The following is a 14,669-nucleotide window of genomic DNA, read 5'->3' on the forward strand; positions in this document are numbered from 1 at the left end:
TACTCTGAAGAGAGGAAAAGGCTATGAGAAATGTTAAAGAATGGACTGACTGATGACAGACTTTTTCTCATTTTTTCCTTCTTTTTTGTTATCTTGTGGGGGGAAACCTGAAATCAGTGGTTGTTGTAAGGAATTGACTTAGAATATAGTGTCCACCTCTTTTTCTTTTTTTTCTTTTCTTGACATTGTATGTCATTTTGAGTGAAATCACTATTTATCTTTTGTCATCTAAGTTCCAGTTTAACTCAGCCCCATCTGTGATATAATTACAGGGTGTATGTTGACAGTTCCAATCACCAGACCATTGCCTTTTACGTCCTGTTGATAGATTTCCACATGATTGTTGTGGAAGGAGAATTAGGGGAGTGTTTGCCCCTGCCTCATTGATGTTGCACTTTTCTTGGAAGTTTTTGTTCATGGAAGAATGGGTATTTACCGTCAGTATTTTAACATATTGGTTCATTTGTTTTGGTTTCATAACATGTGCGCGCACACACTCGCACACACACACACACACACACACACACACACACACAGAAATCTAAAATGATAATATTCATTGCACAGGATGAAAGGTTCACAAGTTTGAACTGTACATAGATATAGTATATGTATGGGCATCGTTTACAGGTAAGCATGATTTGGTATTGCCTGTGTATGTGTGTGTGCATGCGTTATGTGAGAGAAAGAGAGACAGAGCAGAGCTGACAAGCATGCATGTACATGGCTCACTGTGTAAGCTGTTGCAGCAATTAATCGACAAATTGATTATGATAATAAATTAAATAATTAGCCGAGCTCACAAGCATGCATGTACATGGCTCACTGTGTAAGCTGTTGCAGCAGTTAATCAACAAATTGATTGTGATAATAAATTGATTAATTGGCAAAGAAAGGTGAACAAAGACAGCAGGCATGAACTTCACAGAGTGAATGAAATCTGCTCTTCCTTTTCACCACTGACCATGCAGATAATGTACACATTTCCTCCCGCCCCAGTCCGATAGATGGCACTCAGAGTGGTGAACCTGGTGTATAGATTAAGATAGGTAGCTGTGGTAGAACTTGAGTATTTATTGGTCCTTTTTCTTTCTGTCATTGAAGCCAGATGTTACAACAAGGCAAATCTGACATCTACAGCGATGGCAGTATGGTGCTGCTTTTCTCCTGCTTGAGTTTGAATAAGTGTTTATATTTCCGAATGTGTCGACAGTCGTCATGAATTTGACAGAACGGTTTTTTGTTTTGTTGTTGTACTCTCCCACTCCGTCCACTTCCTCTTCCACCTCCCTCCTCACACCTGCTTCCTATGTGGTGGTGGTGGTGTGTGTGTGTGTGTGAAGAGGGGGACATTGCATGGTCCTGTTTGTGTGTTGGGTTGGTTGGTTGGTTGGTTCCAATGGATGCAGACATCTGTGGATGGGCTCGTGTTGGCGATTCTGTTGGGGTTTAGGGGCTGTGTCACCCTGTGTGTGTGATGGTCCTCCTGTGTTTGGGGTGCTTTGGTCCTGTTCTTCGGTGGTCGGTGGAGTCTTTCTCTCTGATGTCCTGGCGTTCCTTTCTCTCTCCCTTGTTGTCTTGACACTCCTCTCTCCCTTGATGTCCTGACATTCTTTCTCTCTCCCTGATGTTACTTTCTCTCTCCCTTGATGTCCTGACATTCCTTTCTCTCTCCCTGATGTTACTTTCTCTCTCCCCTGATGTCCTGACATTCCTTTCTCTCTCCCTTGATGTCCTTACATTCCTTTCTCTCTCCCTTGATGTCTTGACATTACTCTCTCCCTTGATGTCCTGACATTCCTTTCTCTCTCCCTTGATGTCCTGACATTCCTTTCTCTCTCCCTTGATGTCCTGACGTTCCTTCTCTCTCCCTTGATGTCTTGACATTCCTTCTCTCTCCCTTGATGTCCTGACATTCCTTTCTCTCTCCCTTGATGTCCTTACATTCCTTTCTCTCTCCCTTGATGTCTTGACATTACTCTCTCCCTTGATGTCCTGACGTTCCTTCCTCTCTCCCTTGATGTCCTGACAGTCTTTCTCTTCCCCGATGTTACTTCCTCTCTCCCTTGATGTCCTGACAGTCTTTCTCTTCCCCGATGTTACTTCCTCTCTCTCTTGATGTCCTGACATTCTTTCTCTCTCCCCGATGTTACTTCCTCTCTCCCTTGATGTCCTGACATTCTTTCTCTCTCCCCGATGTTACTTCCTCTCTCCCTTGATGTCCTGACATTCTTTCTCTCTCCCTGATGTTACTTCCTGTCTCCCTTGATGTCCTGACATTCTTTCTCTCTCCCTGATGTTACTTCCTCTCTCCCTTGATGTCCTGACATTCTTTCTCTCTCCCTGATGTTACTTCCTCTCTCCCTTGATGTCCTGACATTCTTTCTCTCTCCCTGATGTTACTTTCTCTCTCCCTGATGTTACTTCCTCTCTCCCTTGATGTCCTGACGTTCTTTCTCTCTCCCAGACATTCCTTTCTCCCTCTCTGATGTTGCTTTCTCTCTCCCCTGATGTCCTGACATTCCTTTCTGTCTCTCTCCCTTGATGTCCTGACATTCCTTTCTCTCCCCCCAGACCCTTGATGTCCTAACATTCCTTTCTCTCCCCCCTGATGTCCTGACATTCCTCTCTCTCTCTCTCTCTCTCTCTCTACCTTATGTCCTAACATTCCTTTCTCTCCCCCCAGACCCTTGATGTCCTAACATTCCTTTCTCTCTCCCCTGATGTCCTGACATTCCTCTCTCTCTCTCTCTCTCTCTCTACCTTATGTCCTGACATTCCTTTCTCTCCCCCCAGACCCTTGATGTCCTAACATTCCTTTCTCTCCCCCCTGATGTCCTGACATTCCTCTCTCTCTCTCTCTCTCTCTCTCTCTACCTTATGTCCTGACATTCCTTTCTCTCCCCCCAGACCCTTGATGTCCTAACATTCCTTTCTCTCCCCCCTGATGTCCTGACATTCCTCTCTCTCTCTCTCTCTACCTTATGTCCTGACATTCCTCTCTCTCTCTCTCTCTCTCTCTCTCTCTCTCTCTCTCTCTCTCTCTCTCTCTCTGTGTACCTTATGTCCTGACATTCCTTTCTCTCCCCCCAGACCCTTGATGTCCTAACATTCCTTTCTCTCCCCCATGATGTCCTGACATTCCTCTCTCTCTCTCTCTCTCTCTCTCTCTCTAATTATTTTGAATTATTTATACTGTTATTAGCTGATGATGTTGCTTTATTATCCGAAACTGTGATAGGTTTACAAACACAGCTTAACAATTTATATCATGCGGCTTCAGCTCTACGTTTAAAAGTAAACATGAATAAAAGCAATATCGTTGTATTCAGGAAAGGAGGGTATTTAGCTGCCAGGGAAAGATGGTTTTATAATGGCGTTGTAATGCCAGTTATTAATGCATATAAATACTTAGGAATTTACTTTTCCACAAAGTTGAGTTTTGGGGCAGCCTGTAGCGATCTTAACAGTAGGGGAAAAAACGCTTTATTGTATATTTTACAGAAATTATCGAAACTGAAATGTAATTCTTTAAACATATATTTAAAGCTGTTTGACTCACAGATTCAACCAATAGTCCAATATGGTGCCGAATTATGGGGACTCGATAAAGCTGCATTTCAGTGTGAAAAGATACATTTATTTGCACTTAAGAAGTTCTTAGGCGTAGAAGAGCGAACTCCCAATGATTTGATATACGGGGAAACAAACAGATATCCTATCTATATAAATTCAGTTATAAAATGCATTAAGTATTGGTTTAAGTTACTGAGAATGCATGAATCTAGACTGCCTCACAAAGCCTATAAAATGTTATTTGATCTTGATGCGCGTGGCAAAAGAAACTGGGCTACAAGTATACGCTGTAAACTGTTTATGTTTGGATTTGGGTATGTATGGCTTAATCAAGGTGTAGAGGAGATTGATGAGTTTCTTCGGACTTTTAAAGAAAGACTTATTGTTTGTAGATGGCAAGAATGGGATTTCCATGTTAACAACAGTGAAAGATTTAATGCCTATAAAACCTTTTGTACTATACCCGATGTCAAAACCTATTTATTGATGAATATAGATAAACATTTAAAGTATATAATGACTAGATTTAGACTTGGTATTTCGGAAATTGCAGAACATAGTCACCGTTATAAAGTACATGATGAGTCTGATTTATTATGTCCACTGTGTATGAAGGGGAAGGAAAATGAAGTGCACTTTGTTCTATCCTGTCCTGTTATGTATGACTTAATAATGCAATACATACCGTTGAAATTTTTTAAGTTCCCTAGTCAGTTTAGATTATCGCTACTTATGGCATCTACACACGAACAAACTATCAGAAATTTCTCAATTTATCTGTACAAAGCGTTTAAGCTTCGATCCACTCTAACGTCGTAAAATTCATTTATTAAGCTTGTGCCACTTCTGATGACACGATTACTTTATTGAGTTCAGTTAAATAGGCGTGTTGTTATTTATCTGCTGTGTACTACTTAGTTAAGTGTATACTGCATGACAACGTATGATATTTGTCTTGCTTATTTTATTTTATTTTTTCTTCTCACATATGTTTTTGTCTGACACCCTTTCATGAGGGGCAATGGCCTATATGAATAAACCATTCATTCATTCATTCTCTCTCTCTCTCTCTCTCTCTCTCTCTCTCTCTCTCTCTCTCTACCTTATGTCCTGACATTCCTTTCTCTCCCCCCAGACCCTTGATGTCCTAACATTCCTTTCTCTCCCCCCTGATGTCCTGACATTCCTCTCTCTCTCTCTCTCTCTCTACCTTATGTCCTGACATTCCTTTCTCCCCCCCCCTGACCCTTGATGTCCTGACATTCCTCTCTCTCTCTACCTTGATGTCCTAACATTCCTTTCTCTCCCCCCCTGATGTCCTGACATTCCTCTCTCTCTCTGTACCTTGATGTCTTGACATTCCTTTCTCTCTTCCCTGATGTCCTGACATTCCTTTCTCTCTCTCTCCCTTGATGTCCTGACATTTCTTTCCCTCTTCATGATGTCCAGATATCCCTCTCCATTTAGTGTTCTGTTTTCCCTCTCCATACCATGTCTTGTTTTCCTCTCTTCTTGGTGTCCTTTCCCTCCTCCTTAGATGTCCTGTTTTCCCTCTCCTTGATGTCCTGTTTTCCCTCTCCTTGATGTCCTGTTTTCCCTCTCCTTTGATGCCCTGTTTTCCCTCTCCTTGATGTTTTCCCTCTCCCTTGGTGTCCTGTTTTCCCTCTCCATTGATGTCCTGTGTGTCTGTCTCTCCCTTGATGCCCTGTTTTCCCTCTCCTTGATGTTTTCCCTCTCCATTGATGTCCTGTGTGTCTAGTCTCTCCCTTGATGCCCGGTTTTCCCTCTCCTTGATGTTTTCCCTCTCCCTTGGTGTCCTGTTTTCCCTCTCCATTGATGTCCTGTGTGTCTATCTCTCCCTTGGTGTCCTGAGTTCTTCCTTCATTGTGGCCATGTCTCAGTGATAGGTCTCTGTTTGTTCTGGTTGATGTTGTTTTCCATGCTGTGGGCTGTCTCCAGATTTTTTTTTTTTGTAAATTAATAATTCAAATAGATGGCAAAGGTATATGTATATAGTATGCATCCATTGAACAGTATGTGTGGACATGAATATCCTTTCAGTTTCATTTGTTTCATTCTGTAATCCATGAATTAACAAATATTGCTTAAGAATTATTGATCATGGTTGGTTCTTGACCTTTATCATGAAGGCTAAAAAAAAAAATTGAATGTTTTTTCAACTGTTCTTTCTTTATTTACCTTTTTTGGTTTGTTTGCCGTAATAGGGCAAGTGCAAACAACACACTATCTGAGATCATTAGTATATGATACATGATCTGTTAAAGAGAGTGTGTTCATGTGGCTTGACTTTTGGGTTTCGGGGGGGGCAAGTGCTTTGATATGTTGCTGTTGCCAGGGTTGTTGGTTGTTGTTTTTTTTGGGGGGTGGGGGTGGAAAACACCTCCATGTCGTGTGCTTTGGGTCTCTCAGGTCTGCCGATTCTTTCAACCTGATTGGTTTGGTTTATTCTGATTTATTTCTGTCATCAGATAAACTGTATAACTCCTGCAGTGTCTTCTGTTTCTTTCTGCAGTGGGGTTTTCTGTTCTCCACCTCTCCCCGGATACTGAGGTTGCGGAGAGGTTGACCCTTGAACTTTGCCATGCTTCACTCCCCTCCCCCTTGCCCCCCCCCCCCCTTCCCACCCCACCCTCCCTGCCTCCCTCCACCCCCATCCCCCATCAGTCCCTCTTTCCTTCTCCATACTTCTCTCTGCCATTCCCATCAGCATCATGTGTCATACCCATGTGTTGTGTCATCATCCAGCAGTGGTTTCCCTGTCCGAGCAGTGAGAGGGACGTCAACACTAACCCTCTTGCTGGTACTAACCACGGATAGCGGCCCCTTAAACGTTTGTGTGTTACTAACTGAACTGTCCCTGTTTCTTTTCCAATAGCTTTCGGTTAAGTGTGATGTGTGTCATGTTACCTTTCACTTTACTTTCATTATGTTCTTTTCCCGTTTGTTTTCAGATCCGCGTAGTTAATGCTTTCCGCATGAATTTAGATGGTCGCTACGACACCCATAGCATGTCGTCAGTGCATAGTGCCCACTCCCTTCAGAATGCTAGGATGGTGTCCAAAAAACCTCATAGCTTCGACACCAGCGGAGACTTGAACCAAGGGGAAGTGGTGTCGGAAACCCAGTTCTGAGGCCCTGGTGGCCTCGGACCTCTAAAAGGGCGGTGCCTTGGCCCTGCATTGTACAGAGAGAGAGAGAGAGAGAGTGAAAGAAAGAAAGAAGAGAGAGACTTGTGGCAGCACGACACTGCCAGGCTTGACATCAAGGCGGAAGGGTCAACAGCCTGACCACATGAGGGACGCATACATGGTGGTCACTTCCGCTGGGCTGTGAGAAGTGCCAGAGAATGAAAGGACGTGGGCTGGAGAACCTGGGGGCACTGGACACGTGAAGACTGGAGAAGGACAAGGCAGTGTGGAAGTCGCAGCCTGCTTCGTGAGGAAAATCCTGCAGGGCAGCAAGCAGACAGATTTATTTGCAGACGTGATTCACAGACTGCATCTCTGTACACAGACAGTCAGAACTGCTGGTCAGCTGAACTGAAGGGGTTCCCCCTCCCTGGAAAAAAGCCCCAGTGGTGTGGAGGACTGGGAGCCCCAGCCACAGCTTCCCCCACCCCCACCCCCCCCCCCCCCAAGGGGGGTGCAGGAGGAGGGGGGGGTTGTTGTCAAGTGAGGGAGGATGGACAGCACCTCTCCCCACCGGCACACAGTGTGGACATGTCTGTTGCTTCCAACCTCCCCCCCCCCCCACCCCCCCATGAGATCCTCACTGCTGTGTGTGTATGTGTACCTGTGTGTGTTTGTGTGGCTTGCATTCTACATGGTGATCTGATCGTTGAGAGTCGTGTTATCTCACCACTGCCAGCACCCAGGTGTGTGCAGAGGGTGTCATAATGTGTTTCACTGCCACAGCCGGGACCTCTCCCTGACAGACAGACAGACGGACAAAGTCTGTGTGCATCGACCGTTTGTATTTGTTCCTGCCTGCTCCCTCCTCTCCAACACCACCTCTGTCACCACACCACCACCACCACCACCAAGAACTTACTGTTGTGTGACCTCAGTTTGCAGCAGCTGATTAACCTGTTATGGGCCAATGTTCTTGTGTGCCCATCAGCACACTGTGTGCCAAGCATGCCTAGGCGGGGTTTTTTTGTTTGTTTTTTTTTGGCTGTATAAGGTTTAAAACTGTTTCTTCTATTTTGTTGTTGTTTTTTTTTAATCCTGGTGGATACCTGAGTTTGTGTGAACTGGTGGGAGTGTTTGTGTGTGTGTGGAAGTAAAAAAATAGGGTGTGCATTTTTGTTACATGACAACTGAAGCTTTGTTGTTGCCCGTACCCCCCTCCTTCCCCTCTCACCCCCACAACCCAACAAAACCCCATCCCTCTCCCCCCCCAGCCCTGTTGGGCCTGTTGGTCCAGTGACAGTGACCTGCTGTGGCAGAACTCTTCTCGTTCACCTCTTCACTGTGCCAGGCCACACAGGGCCAGAGGAAACCATGTAGGTCTTGGTGTGTGTGTGTAGACTTCGTTGGAGCCTGTGTATTGACCCCCCACCCCCCAAGCCTCCCCCCCCCCCTCCCTGGGCTTGCCCCCACACTCCTCTCCCTCTCCCTGCCCTCCAACCCCAACCCCAACCCCGTCCAGTCATTTTTCCATGTAGTAACTAGTATGCATGTCACCTGTACAAGGTCGACTCCGTAGATGGCCAGCGTATGTATTTTAGGATAGAGGATTTTTATCAGCTCCTCCATAGGATAGAGGATTTCTTCAACATAACGCATATATTGGATAGAGGATTTTATCAGCACCTACATAGGATAGAGAATTTTGTGAGCACTTCCATGTAGGGTAGAGGATTCTATAAGCACCTGGGTATTGATGACATTGGATACATGCAGCGGATTTCAAGAGCAAGTACATGTTGAATGGAGGGATTTTGTGAGCATGTGCATATATGATGAGTATTCCATGAGTGTACATGTAGGACAGAGGATTTTGTTTTAGCATGTATGTGTAGGGTAGAGGATTTACATGAGTGAGCGCATGTATGTTAGGATACAAGGTACTATGTACAGCATTTCCAGCAAAGGTGTGTCATCTGTGGGCCTGGTTGTCCCGTTTGGTCGCTTCGTACAGTTAACATCCATTCTCTGCTGATCACCTTCCCTTAGCTGGAACAAAGGGGGGGATGGGGGGAGGGGGGGGGATGGCAAAAATGACCTGCAGAAGTCTTTCATGTGTGATTTTTGGGGCTTTTTTTTCTTCTCCATTTTGAGGCATGTGCAGTTTATGATTGATTATGATGGATCAAAGATAGATGATTAAGGTAACTACTGGAAGTGCAGTGACAGCAGACTTTTTATTTTTTTATTATTTTTATATAAGTTGTATGTATTACAGTAAAACAAAGCAGGGGGAGGGGGGGTGTGGGTGTAAAGTGGAAGACGGAGGAGGGAAGTGTGGTCAGTCTGCGCTGACACATGCAACAACAACAACAACAACAACAAAATAAAGGTTGCCCAAGGGACAAGTGCAGAGAGCATTTCCACATCTCCATCAAAAGGTTTAATTGTCCCCAACAGTGGGGGGAGGGGTGTGGGGGGTATTGGAGCCCTGATAAATGTACTTCACAGAGCTGTGGTCTTCACCAGGAGTGCCACTTGATGTGCACACAAAGACTGCATTAAATCCATGGAAATAGAACTGCCGTGTCATTTTATAGCTGATGGTGATGTAAGTACTGCTGCTGTTCTTATCTTAGTCCCCCCACCCCAGCCCCCCCACCCACACCCCCCAAACATGCACCACCCGTATCCATGTTGCTTTTTGCAGGTACTCAACACCACATCTGAATAGCAGACTGGGTTATTTAAAAATTGTGATTGTTTCATTTTTGGTATTTTGTATCTTCCCCGCGTTGTAAAATATACTGTGTAGTGGTTTCATTTGTATGCAGCTTTACATTTACATGCTGGTGTTCACTTGCTGGATAAGGTGTGCTTATTGTTGGTAGCGTGAAGATTAAATATACATGCAACCAAACCAAAAAAACAAAGTTCTGCCCTAACAAATATTATTGGGGAGAGAGAGAACGACTGATGAGCTGAAATCTCCCTCTCATTCTTGGCTTGTATCATTTATGGACAAGCCTGCTTTTCCTTGGACGTGTGAGGCAGTGTTCACAGCACACCTTTCCAAGCTTTATAATTTGCATTTTAAATCATCACCAGCTGATTTTAAGGAATGTTACTTTCATTTTACTCACCACTTTTCCCTTGTTTCATTTGTGAATTTGTACTTGTAAAGATGCTGATGCAGTAACAGAACTGTTGATGGCTGAATTGTACTGCACCCTGCAGAGACTTGATGTGTTTGGTGCAGAGGGTGGCTAGCTGCCTCCCCCACCCGTCAGGTGCCTGCCTCGGTCCTTTGAATTGGGGGGTAGAGGGGGGGGGGAACCTTCTGACCGTCTGCATCTTGCCATTTTTTTGACAAGCAGTACCATTCACTTTGCTGCTGGAGCTTACATTGGCCACACTGCCACCCCACACACACCCTTCCCCACCCGCTTTTTTTTTTTTTTTTTTTTTTTTTTTTTCTAACAACAGTGTTTTGATTAGCCTTTGTTTTCTGAACGTCTGCTTCTGTATTGAAATATCAATCTGTAGCTTCAGTTCACATGCGACTGAGACGTTGTCCATGCTGGCATTGTCTCTTGTTGATGTTTTGTGAGTCCCTGCAAATGCTGGCGTAACACGCACACAGAAACAGATTTGTTTGTTTAAAGAAATGATCTTGATAAAAAAAAAAATTAATTACACATCTCAATGTGGTTTGTATAAGCCACTCGACAGCCTGCCATCTGACATTTGAAAAATAAAAATAAAATAAAATAAGTCTTTGGATCCCACTCCTTTTGTGTGGGATGGGTTGGGGTATATTTTTCACTGTCAGCAGCTTCAGCATAGTGCCCTGTTCATGAGAGCAGTGGATGTTACTCAACAGAAGGAAGAAGTATTGAACACATGGCCTCCACACCTACCCACCCCCTCCCCAGCATACCTGACATGGCCTTGTGCCGTCGGTTGGACTGGAAGCAGCGTTGTCAAACGTACTCCCCCAGTAACCACATTGTCAACCAAAGTTGTATGGAGTGGGGCCACTATAAGCAGCAGTGTCAAGTGCTCCCCCCCCACCCCCACCCTCACTCCCCGCACCCCCAGCCCCCCCATTCTCCAACCAAAGGTGTATGGGACCACTGAAAGCAGCAGTGTCAAACGACATCCACATACCCAACATTTTTCTAACCAAAGTCGTATGGGGCAGGACCACTGAAAGTAGCAATGTCAAAGGACACCCTCAACCCCAGCAGTGTCAAAGGACACCTTCACCCCCATTATTTTTCAATCAAAGTCATACGGAGTAGGGCCACTATAAGCAGCAGTGTCAAATGTCCACCGCCACACCCCCATTCCCCCACAATTTTCAACCAAAGTCATATGGGGCGGGACCACTGAAAAGTAGCAATGTCAAACAACACCCACATACCCAACATTTTTCAACCAAAGTCATATGGGGCAGGACCACTAAAAGTAGCAATGTCAAAGGACACCCCCACACCCCACTTCCCCCACAATTTTCAGCCAAAGTTGTATGGAGTGGAGACCAGGACATGATGTGAGAAAGAGACAAGTTTTTGAATGAGACTGACCTTTCTGTGGTCAGCTGGTGTGAATGTGGAAGAGGAATGCAAAGTGGCCTGTGTGATTTTTACTGCTGTTCACCCCCATTCATTACCTGCCCCTTAAACATTGGTTCACAAAAAATGGTAGGTTTTTGGGGGGAGGAAGGGGAGTCATGTTTTTGTATGTGGTTCTTATTTCTTTAATTTACAAGGTGATGGTGCCAATTTTGGTCATGTCCTATTATTGTGTATGCTATGATTGTTATTTGATGACACACCCATATTGTGGAGACTTGCTTCTTTAAGCGTGTTATTGATTTTTTATCTATGTATTTCTCATGCTGTGTTTAGTTACATGTGTGGTTTGCATGTACCTTTGTGTGCGTGTGTGTGTGTGCCTGTGTGCACATGTATTCTTTAATAGGTTGCATCTTTTTAAATGGAATATGTTGTGTAAAACTTGCTGTAAAGGAAGAGGTACCGAGAAGTACACGACAGAATACCACAGGAGTCTGTGATGTGCAGTGGTTGGTGTGTTACCTTTTACTTCGCCATTCATGGAAGCTTGCGTCACTCGTGGTCACCATTGGGTGTACACGTTAATCACCGAGAGGAGATTAGAAGGAATGATGAGTGATAAGACTTCTGTATGGACGTCTTACATTTTTGAATAGATACTCCTTTACATTTGTGTTCTATCTGTATCCTGCGTGTAGAACATTTGTTGGTAGTGTGTGTATGTGTGTGTGTGTTTCTTTTTTTTTATATACATACTGTAGTATAAAGTTTGAATCAGGACGTCAGTTTAACTTCAATTTATTATTTGCCACTTTTGTTGTATCATATATTTTGTAGTTGTCGTGTAACTTTAGAGAAAGGTTATCATGGTCTCCCAATCTTTACATGGGTTAGTCTTTTAAATTTACTGCTGTGATTGTAATCTTGCATGATCGTGTACTAGATTTTGTGGGATTTTTGCTGCAAAATAATCACCTCTTTTGACAACTTACTTTGTATGTGCCTGTTTTGTTGTTGTTTGTTTTTTGTTTTGTTTTGTTTTTATAATTGTTGGATTTTTGTATGCTTTTCTTTTTTTTTTCTTTTTTTTCTTTTTTTTTTTTTTTTACTACCATGGTCAAAAGAACCAAAGAGCTCCACCAAAGTGATTTGGTCTTTAATTCGTTCTGTTTTATTCTGTCAGTCTATTGCAAAATTTGGTTGTGTGAAGTCAGTACATTCCACAGAGAATAATTCCAAAGGTTCAAATGTGTCCCTCTTTTGGACAGGCCCGGTGTTGGTTGGTTCAGGATGACAAGGGAGAAAAACAAATGAGGAAGAACAAGTTTGTGGAATATTGTTTGCGTACCATTAATCTCCAACTTTGTCAGACATATTATAGTATCATCTGAAATGAACCATTTATGGTGTCTCAAACTGCCTGGCCTCAGTGTTCGGAATATCAGTTGATGTCTTCTTGGCAATTTTTTCATGATGGTCTTGGTGTGAGGAAGAAAGTTCTGGAATCTTTCCTTTCTTTTTCTTTTTTTTTTCTTTTTTTTTTTTTAAATCCTTTTTCAGTAGATAATCTTTTCAGTGTCGTGTTATCCATTTAGTGTAATCACAAAAGTGATATTCCTTAACTTTTCATGTCAGTTTCAATTATATCAGGTTCACTTTCATCTGGGTCCTTTTCTTAGAACAGAATGTTTTTATTTTCAATTTTCTTAGCCAGTTCCTCATAGATATTTTCTAGTTTGGTCAGGAGAAACAGTAGTCGTAAATGATAATGTATGGACATAGAATATGTGTATTGATTTTAGAATAATTCTAGAGTGAACAAGAATAGCAAGGTGGTCTGAGTGTCCACCAGTGGCAAGAAAAGAGACCAATATGTGGCAGAGTTTTGGGGAATCATTGTTATCAGCTATTGTCTCTTGTCTGTGGAGTATTTCAGCTTACTCAAAATTAATCGTGGAGTGAAAGCAAAATAATTAGAAATACACAAAATGAATAGATAATTACAGAAATAGATAAAAAGTAATATGTGAAAGAAAATGATTTGATTTTGGTAGATGGAATTCCAGTAGAATAGAGAGAAAACACTATTTGAATAACTGTAGATGATGCTGCGTTTCTCCCCTGAAGTATGAGTGCTGTTGCCAGGTGAGGCAGAGAGGTCCAGAAGAGTGAGAGAGTGGCTTCCCCTTATTTCTGCCTTGTTCTGTGGGTTTGTGTTCGGTTTTCCAGTAATGTACCACTTTAGCTTGGAAGATTTGTTGTGTCTTTTAAAGATGTATTCAGTTAACTGCTTCACCACTTTACAAAGTCTTCTTAATGACTCCTTGTGTGCTTTGTCATAGTAACTATGTATTTTGTTTCTCTTCTTTATATATATAAAATAAAAAAAATTTAAAAAAATTCTTCAACTTAAGAATATTTCTTGCTGTATATGAATCATAATTTTTATGAATAAAAGTGTATAAACCATTGGCTTCTCTTAATCATTGAGAGTGAGTGCTGGTGAATGCAGTGTGGTGTCTGTACCGTTGTCACAGAGAGAAGACATCTGACAGACATGTCATCATTCAGTCTAGCATGGGTTTTTCAAAGTTTGCTAGTCAATGCAACAGGGTTGATTCTACACTGACAATATCCATGACCGTGACATCCAAGGCCTTGATGCATTATATGTGCATGTCAGCCTTGAGCTTTCTCAACAACAGTGCATTTTGAGCTGGATGTTACCCTGTTTGTCAGAACTTGCGGATGATGTGGTTGACATGATTACATTCTGTGTGTGTGTGTGTGTGTGTGTGTGCTTTCCCTTCCTTAAGAAAATCATACTGATTCAGTAATGAATAGTCATTGACAAGTGTCTGTTGTGTGATGGTGTGTGGGGAGGGAGAGAAGTATTGGACTGTGTGTCTGGCCAGGTAGAAAGATGCGACTGCAGTCTGCAGTGGACTTCGATGATTGGGTATTCCTGTGTGCAGCTGGTTTTTCTGTGCACACACATGACAGTTCTCATCCCCATCGCCAGCTTTTCCCTTGGTATCGTCCGTTGGTAGTCAGTGGTGTTACATTGTTTGTTTGTTTTGTTAGGGATACCAGGTGCTTGATTTCAAAACTTGTACCAACCAAAGAGAGGGAGAGAATCCTGATAGTTTCCAATCCCATAATCCATGTCAACATTTGGTGGTTTATGGAAACAAGAACATACCCAGGATGCACCCACCCACCCACCCACCCAAAAAAACTCCACCCCACTGCCTGGAAAGCAAAGAGAAAATGAATGACGTCTGGGTTGAGCTGATTGTGGGGTCAGCTACACACTTTCATCCACGTTCTAGTCTTCTAACCTTGCTCATGGCTTTGGAAACGG

At 43.1% G+C, this 14,669-nt stretch overlaps 1 protein-coding gene across 10 annotated transcripts in view; it reads left to right on the forward strand.

Moving 5' to 3' along the window:
- The window catches only part of LOC143284679 (plasma membrane calcium-transporting ATPase 2-like), a 201,138-nt gene that overhangs the window by 178,045 nt on the left and 8,424 nt on the right, over positions 1-14,669 (forward strand). Inside the window, exon 25 of one of the 10 annotated variants that reach the window (XM_076591608.1) lies at positions 6,549-13,769. The exons of the other annotated variants lie outside the window; for them this stretch is intronic. Within the exon in view, the coding sequence (XP_076447723.1) occupies positions 6,549-6,728 (180 nt within the window). The 3' untranslated portion in view covers positions 6,729-13,769. Of the gene's footprint in view, positions 1-6,548; positions 13,770-14,669 lie in introns of those variants that run through there. 10 annotated transcript variants of the gene reach the window in all.

This window comes from Babylonia areolata, chromosome 8 (assembly GCF_041734735.1).
Source record: "Babylonia areolata isolate BAREFJ2019XMU chromosome 8, ASM4173473v1, whole genome shotgun sequence".
Taxonomy (NCBI): Eukaryota; Metazoa; Mollusca; class Gastropoda; order Neogastropoda; family Buccinidae; genus Babylonia; species Babylonia areolata.